The 8,382-nt window shown below is 53.6% G+C and overlaps 1 protein-coding gene across 1 annotated transcript in view; it reads left to right on the plus strand.

Moving 5' to 3' along the window:
- Positions 1-273: 273 nt before the first annotated feature.
- Positions 274-8,382, plus strand: part of LOC104081666 (protein FAM208B-like) — a gene marked incomplete at its 5' end in the record, with an annotated part of 10,795 nt that continues 2,686 nt past the window's right edge. The window contains 5 exons of the mRNA XM_009584501.1: positions 274-467; positions 1,334-3,857; positions 4,738-4,863; positions 5,410-5,563; positions 6,189-6,294. Coding sequence (XP_009582796.1) covers positions 274-467; positions 1,334-3,857; positions 4,738-4,863; positions 5,410-5,563; positions 6,189-6,294 — 3,104 coding nt within the window. The remainder of the gene's footprint in view (positions 468-1,333; positions 3,858-4,737; positions 4,864-5,409; positions 5,564-6,188; positions 6,295-8,382) is intronic.

An 8,382-nucleotide genomic window follows, 5' to 3' on the forward strand; every position in this document is an offset into this window, starting at 1 on the left:
TTAACTCTATCCCAGCCATAACCAGGACAAGTTAGAAAGTTTCAAAACCTTTCCCTGGCTGTCTGTGGGACTCTGCTTGCCGGCTGCAGTGAGGATGGTAGTGGCTCATGTGGGGTAAGGATTCAACATGGACTTATTTTAGATACAAACTCAAACTAATCTCCCCAGTTGCTGTTGGGATGGTTGTACTCACAAAGTTTGAGCATTTAAAATACCCATGTCCTCCTGCATTTGCCTCCCTTGAAGATTAACCTCTGAATTGTGTTGTTTCAGGAGGAGCCGCCCAAGGAGGGACTGCCAGACGCTACGATCGCCCCCAGCCCTTCCGATAAGCTTGACGATGCCAGCAAGTCCCCAGCTGCACTGGGCAGGGAAAACCCACGCGTCCAAGCCCCGAATTCCAGTACAGCTCCCTGGAGTGATGCACCCAGTGCTCTGCGTGGACATGGAGAGCAGCAGGAAAGCGGGTGGGCAGCAGGGTCAGGGGGTGGCCCCGGCCCTCCCAAGGACAGGGAGAGCATGGGAGATGCTGGGCACTGTACAGAAGTTGAGGACGGCAGCTGGGCCACCATCGACGGACCGCAACATGCCTGTGATTCGATGCCCTTAGAAGCACATCCCAAAAGTGCAAAGCCCGATGGAGCCAGTGGAGAAGGGAGGGAATCACAAGACCCCTTCGGACATCCAGGAAAAGAGAAGGAAGAGGTGGAGGAGGGGAAAAAAGAGGGAGAGGACTCTGAATATGAAAGCACAGTCCTGGAGCCTATTGATTTAGCATTTTCTGAAAGCGATGATGCCAACATGGAGCATGAACACAGCGAGCAGAAGCCAGTGAATTTGGCGTGTCTGAAGGACTTTGGCATAAAAAAAGCCCTGCAGCCTTCGCATCCCCCTGCCCAGGCAGTTCAATGCCAGTGCTGTCAGATGGGACTGGGACTGAGACTAGCCCTCAAGGGCTTCCTGGTGAGATGGCATCACGCCTGGACACGCTGCAAGAGCCCTGGGAGGCTCTGGCCACCCCAGATGCAGAGACAAACGGTGTTGGTTTGGCACACACAGCCCGTCCAGCCGATGTGGGGTCTCCTCGTGACAGCGGGTTGATGCGGCTGTTACCATCTGATGCGAGCCTTGTCTGTGCGGCACAGCCAGACAGCATTACAGGCAACGTGGGACCTGCCGGAGGGACACTCAGGGATGGCTGGGAGCAGAAAGACAAGGATCGTGCGCCCTCTGCAGAAACGTGGGCGCCTGCTGGGAGCAAAGCTCCCAGCACAGCTGGCCTTGAGTCACCATATGACCAGGGACTGTCACTAACCTTGTCCCCTGACTCCAGCTCTGTCTGCCTCACATCTCTTGGTGGAGCAACAGATCCGGGGGCTGCAGAAGAGGACCAGGAGGCAAGCATCCAGTCTCCACCGCAGAGCGGCCTGGGAGGGAGCAGCTGCTTTTCCCAAAGGCGCGGAGGTGACATTTATGCTGACCTCACTTTGCTGAGTACTGGTGAATCAAACCAAGAAGGGAACAAGTTTTTCGTGGAAGAAGAGCATAGCAGCCCCTCTGCCAACCAGACAGCTGTGTTGGATGAGTCCTTGGGAGCAGATGATGGCCAGGGCTTCGCCTTCGACTATGCAGCCTTAGCAGGTGACTCTGAAGCTGAAGAGAGTGATGATGTGTGCCTTCGTGCAGAGAAGTCCCCCGGGAAAGATGAAACGAACACAGGGATGGTGACTAACCCACCACAGGAGCCAGAGACCTCTCTTCATGACCTGCTGGAACCAGAGCCCTCCTCCGTTTTGAGAGGGGGGATGTCTGCCATAAAGGAGCACCCCAGGCAGCAGCAGAGCTCCCCAGACAGCCTGTCCCCACCTGCCCGTGCAGGCTCAGCTCCTGCTTCTCCCCCCCAGCAGGATCCTCTCCCCTGTGGTGGAGACGCAGACCCCCACCACCACTTGTCAGAGCAAAGCGAGCAGGGGCCAGTCCTGTGCCAACACGGGAAGTCCTGTGAGCAAGTAGGTGCTGCAGAGGTGAGTGTGGCTGCCGAGAGCCCAGACGGCTCCTTAAAGCCCAGATGTGCAGAAGAGGTGAAAAAAGACTTGGGGCTGTGCTATGCAGAGCCAGCAGAGAGCTCCCCCGCAGATGTGCTTGCACCAAGTGACCTGGGATCAATGCCTCCTTCTCCTCCGCGAGGTCACAAAGCAGGTCTGCACAGCGCTGAGCTGGACTCAGTCCTCGGTGTGCACCCCAAGACACTCTCTCCTGGCACGAGTCCGGCTCCAGATGGTGCCCCATGGTCCTCCTGCGTGGGCACCTGCCCCAGGTGTGCCAGCCCTGGGAGCCAAGCAGTGGGTGGGGTAGGGAGCCACGAGGAGGAACCCGTCCTGCCTGAGGATTCAGAAGGAGGAAGCAGTGTTCCTCTTGCCAGTCCTGCATCTTTTTCGGCAGGGGAGTTGCTCATGCCACTGTGCGAGTCCCAGTCTGTGTGCAACCAGGGCGAGCACGAGGCCGAGGGATCCGACGCATTTGCTGATCTGCACCATGCCAGCATGGAGGTGGGAGAGGGAGAAATCCCCACTCTCCCCTTCACGATGTTGCCGTTACATGCACACGGGGGAATCTCTGGAGAGAGCCTGGAGCTTAGTGACACTGAGGATATTTCAGATGTGCTCCTGAGGACAAAGCAGCTCCCCAGCAAAGACAGACGCATGGACTTAACCTTTGAAGATCTGTTTGAGACTTTCTCTGGCGACTCAGACCAGGAGTATTTTGGGAGGACTTTACGGTCCCTGTGTAAAGCCAGGGTCTCCTACAGCACGAGATCTGTGGATGCTGCAGGCACAAGGACTAACTGTGACTCTTCCTCCGCGAGCTCGGTGCACATGGAGGGACGCAGCGAGGACTGGGGCTCACTGGGCATGAAGCAGGGCTGCTCATGGGCTGAGCGCGGCTGGCCGATTGGCCCGGGAGAAACCAGCAGCAGGCACGTTCCACCATATGTCAATATTAGGGACAGCCAGGGGATCGCCAAGGACTACCGGAACTTCCTGGTCACCAAAAAGTGCCAGAAGAGGACGGGAAATTTGCAGCCTTCAAAGAAGTGCAGCCACTGTGCAGGGCAGTCTCATTTGTTAAGGTCACTGATGGGGACTTGGAGGAGTTTTGAGGAAATCACCCAGCACACTTTGGACATGGAGCATCTCCGTTTCCATTATAAGCTAAAACAAATCCTAAGGAGTGGGAAACCACCCTTTTCTACCTCCAAAAGCATCTTTCCAAAAGACTTTTCTCCCCAGGTGATGTCTGAGACATTGTCTGTGCGAGAAGCTCCCGTCCCGCTCTCCCCGCGGAGCAGGAGCCCTTTGCAGGTGACGATCCTGCCCTCCAACACGTGGCCGAGCGGGCTCGGCTGGCACCAGCGAAGTGGCTGGCATGGGGACCCGTGTACCCCGTGGCAGGACACCCTCTGCGATGAGAGGAGCAGGGCCAGATCCCGAACGCAGAGCCAGGGCCGCGTGGCTCCCTTCCATCTCAGCAAGCTCAAATACGATAATAAGCTAAAGGACTCGCGGGGGGACATCGCTGTCATCCTCAACGAGTACGCTGAGTTCAACAGGGTGATGCTGAGCAGGGCTGACGCAGGGAGCGAGGGCGGAGGGCCGGTCCCGGCCCACGGGGAGGCTGTGAGCAAGAGGACGCGCGCATCTCTCCCCGGGAGGATGGCCGCCTTCGAGGAGATGATCACGGACCTGTGCAGCACGCTGCATTTCCGCCTGCACAGCGTGGCCAAGGAGGCCTGCGGCCGCACTGGCATGTTCTACCTGGTGGAGACGGGCAAGGACCCTTTCTTTGCAAGAGTGAAGGTAACGGCCAGTCCTGCTGGCCTGGAAGGGGATGGGTGGCCCTGGGGTGAGAGCCGAGGGCAGCAGGAGCAGGGACAAGGCAAGCTTGCTCAACCCAACATGGATGGCATTTGGTTCCCTTAAGCCAGGAGCTGCCTCTGCCATTTCATCTCGGCTCCCACCACCAGAAATTAGAATCATAGAATCATTTAGATTGGAAAAGACCCTTAAGATCATCAAGTCCAACTGTTAACCTAACACTGCCAAGTCCACCACTAAACCATGTCCCTAAGTGCCATGTCTACATGTCTTTTAAATACCTCCAGGGATGGTGACTCAACCACTGCCCTGGGCAGCCTGTTCCAGTGCTTGACAACCTTTTTGGTGAAGACATTTTTCCTAATATCCAATCTAAACCTCCCCTGGCACAACTTGAGGCCGTTTCTTCTTGTCCTATCACTTTAACATCCCCCAGACCAAAACAGCTTGGAGTTCACGCAGGAGCAGCCCAAACTCAACCCCTCCAAGGTGGCTTTTGCTTGAGCTCTCATTGAAGGGTTGGAAACTCAGGGAGGGTGATTGAATGGGAAGATTTGCTGCTCCAAAATAGCAAGGAGGCCCGATGCATGGTACGGTGAGATGCTCGAGGTAGTTTTCTAAAAGGTTTTTGCTGACAAAGGTAAGTGGCTGCTTCTTCCCCCTCTGGCTGGAGCCCCAGCCTGGAGCGCGCAGTGCCTTTGACAGAAGGACACTGTAGGGTGCCCTTGACACCAGGGTGCCTGGTTGGGGTTGCTGTCTCATTCCTCTCTCCTTATCCCCAGACATGTGTGTCCTGGGAGCATGGCACCGCTGTTGTGAAGATATTCTCCGTACAAACATCCTTACATGATTTCTGTTTCAGACCTTGCTAAAGAAAGACGGCCACGTGGAGATCAAACCTCTGAGCTTCTGCGAAGCAAAACACGCGGACGCTGACAGGCTGCTCGTTGTCATCAGGAACGAGGACATATCCTCGCACATCCATAACGTAAGGCCTTAGTCTGTCCTTTTTTTCTACCAGCAGAATTTTTGAATATCAGGATCCATTTTAAAGGTTTTTAAATTTTACACTATATATAGCTGTAGATTTAATCGTCAGTCTCTGCGGATACACTGTTCTCTCCACTGAAAGAACAGTGCTTCATGAAGAGCTGTTAAAAACAAGTATCTCAAAAACATGAAGCCTGTCAGTTCTGCTTTTCTTCTGTCTCCTTTTTTGATCGCTGAATAACATCACTTGGAGTAGCCCAGCTCCAAGGAGTCGGGCTGGTCTTATCTTGTGTAATGGAGCAGTTCAGCCAGGCTTTGGCTCGTGGGCTCCAGTGAATTTTGTAGCAGACTAAGCCCCAGTAGTTCCCCGTATCGCCGTCCACAGCTTTGGGGTCAGGCTATGGAGACACGAGCATCGGGGTGATGCAGAGAGAGGACGGGGTGGGCTCCCCGGGTCTCCCAGGAGCGGGTGTGAGCTGCAGAGAGGTGCAAATGCTGTTGAAACACAGCTCTGTGTGTGCAAAAGCATGTCTGCCTTGAGCAGGTCCCGTGCTTGCTGAAGCTAAAGTACTATCCGAACGTGGTGTTTGCCGGAGTGGACAGCCCCGAAGATATAACAGGTCACACATACCAGGAGCTGTTTTACACCGGTGGCTTCGTGGTGTCAGACAATGAGGTGTTGGAAACGGTAACGCTGGGTAAGTCTCGCTGCAGCCTCTTGCTTGGATGCAAACACACAGTGTTGCCTTGTCTGCTGGTTTGCCAACACCTTCCAAAAACTTGCCATGGGCGTCTCTGCTCATGCTTTAGTGGGGGCAATTCTTTCTCTCTATTTCATATTTGTAAACCCCATCTGGATAGTGGGTCCAGGTCAGGGCTCCCAAAAACATCTAAGTACAGCGAGGGCCACCAAGATCAGGGGCTGGAGCAGGGGTTGTACAAGGACATTCAGCCTGGAGAAGGGAGGGCAAAGGGGAGACCTTGTTGCTGTCTTCAGCTCCCTAACGGGAAGCGGCAGAGAAAATGGAGCTGCGCTCCTCCTGGAGGTGCACAGTGATGGGACAAGAGGTGATAGGGACAAGTTGTTCTTATCCTTTTAGATATTAGGGGGAAAAAATTCACAGCAAGTGTGTTTAAACACCAGGACAGGATCCCAGTTTCACGACCAGGGTTGTGAATCTCCATCCTTGGAGATATTCAGACCTCACCTAGACAAAGCCCTGAGCAACCTCAGGTGGTCCAACTTTGAGCAGGGGTTGGGCCAGAGACCCCCAGGCACCCTTTCCACCCTCGGTTACCCTCTGGCTCTTGCTGTCTCCCCAGGCCAACTGAAAGAGGTGGTGAAGGTGCTGGAGAAGCTGAACAGAAGCGGGAAGTGGAAGTGGCTCCTTCACTACAAGGAGAGCAAGAAGCTCAGAGAAGACGTCAGGTAACGGCTCTGCGGTGGCAGCTCCCTCATCCCTGCTGTCCTTGTCACCGCAGCAAGGACGTACCCACGTGGTGTCCTATTCAGTGTACTCAGTGCAGGGACTCAGGGCAAATTAGGTGCCTCTGGTTGGGTTTTGGCCTCTCACAAGATGAATTTGAAGATTTTTGTTTAAATAAGAACTTTTCTTATCAGTGAGAGACCGTGTGCCTCAAGTCTGGAATTGCCGGAGGTCAGCATTTGCGCGCTAGCAAGTAAAGTGCGATAGGTTTTTTTATACCTGTATGAGATGGAGCAGCAGGATATCGGATCTGGAAAGAATCAGATGGCCTGAAATGTTGTGTCTTGCACGTGATCCCGGATGAGGCAGAGCTCTGGCAGCTGCTTCTTGCACCCCGCTGTATCTCCATAAGGCAGTTCCCCCCTCTCTTTGGCAGAGACGCCCTCTGTGAGCGTTACAGCCTGCAAGGGGCTTGAGGAAAGGCACAAATTCTCTTTGAGGAGCTGCACGCTCCGAAAGCTGTCTCTGCAAACTGAGCTCCTTTCCCACCCAGCTCCTGCACACACACACACCAGGAGCTCGGGGTACCTTCTCGGGCCTCTCTCTGTCCCGCCGTCTCTTTGCTGTTTCTTTTTCTGTCCCATCGCTTGTGTGATTTGGGTGAGCGATGAGGAGCTCTGACTTTGTAATGTGGAGAGGAACTGGGGTGTCTTGGGGAGTTCGTAAAATCAAACCTTGCTGGGAAAAGCAGAACTTCTGTTTGTATTTGCTACTTATTTTAGGTTATTGGCAACAGTGTGTATTTAAATGATGCAGTTTGAAAAAGAGAAGTAAATATTTCTGTCGTGGTTTAACCCCAGCCGGCAACTAAGCCCCACACAGCCGCTCGCTCACTCCCCCACAGTGGGATGGAGGAGAAAATCAGAAGAGTAAAAGTGAGGAAACTCGTGGGTTGAGATAAAGACAGTTTAATAGGTAAAGCAAAAGCAGGTGTTCAGCCATCTCCAGGAAAGCAGGGCTCCATCACGCGTAACGATTACTTGGCAAGACAAACACCATCACTCCGAACGTCCTCCCCCTTCCTCCTCCTTCCCCCAGCTTTATATGCTGAGCATGACATCATATGGTATGGAATATACCTTTGGTCCGTTGGGGTCAGCTGTCCCAGCCGTGTCTCCTCCCAACACCTTGTGCCCCCCCAGCCTCCTCGCTGGTGTGGTGGGGTGAGGAGCAGAAAAGGCCTTGGCTCCGTGTAAGCACTGCTCAGCAGTAACGAAAACATCCCTGTGTTATCAACATTGGTTTCAGCACAAATCCAAAACAAGGCCCCATACTAGCTGCTATGAAGAAAATTAACTCTGTCCCAGGCAAAACCAGCACATTCTCCACTCTTTATTCCATACCATTTACGTCATGCTCAGGTCCCACACTGTCCAATACATTCTTATTACCCACCCCACCCCCTTCCCATCCTTAGATATAATACACAGATATCATTCCCTTAGTCTATGGACCAACCCTGTAAAATGTCCATAAAATGCCCACAAAATGTCCACTGAGTTAATTTAGTCCATGACTTTGGGCTCCATCTGTTGCAGTGGTCACTCAGGACAGGGGAGGTGGTGTGTTGTGTGGAGTTATTGGGCACCAAAGCCAGCTCAGGTCGGGTCACTGCTGCACTTGCACTGCTTCTTGTAAGGCTTCTCCTCCACTGGTTCAGGTGGTTCCTGCTGTAGTAATTCCTATAACACGCAACTCAAATCCTGGGTTATAAAAATTTAAAGGTATTTCCATTACAATTTCCATCCCTTGTTCCCTTTGGGCCAGGTTATAGGGTTTAACATTGCAATGAACTCCTCCCCTTGCCCCTGCTCCAGCTTGGACTTATCCACAGACTGCAGTCCCTTAGGGTTGTGCCTGATCCAAGTGGAGCATTATCTATGAGCCGCTGTCTCTCCAGGAGGTATACCTGCTGCGGCATAGACTTATCCACAGCCAGAGTCACTTTGAGGTGCACCTGCTCCAGCGTGGCCTTCTCTATGGGCCACAATGCCTTCAGAGATAGACCTGCTTCAGCGTTGGCCTTACCC

Source organism: Fulmarus glacialis, unplaced genomic scaffold, assembly GCF_000690835.1.
Source record: "Fulmarus glacialis isolate BGI_N327 unplaced genomic scaffold, ASM69083v1 scaffold5729, whole genome shotgun sequence".
Taxonomy (NCBI): domain Eukaryota; kingdom Metazoa; phylum Chordata; class Aves; order Procellariiformes; family Procellariidae; genus Fulmarus; species Fulmarus glacialis.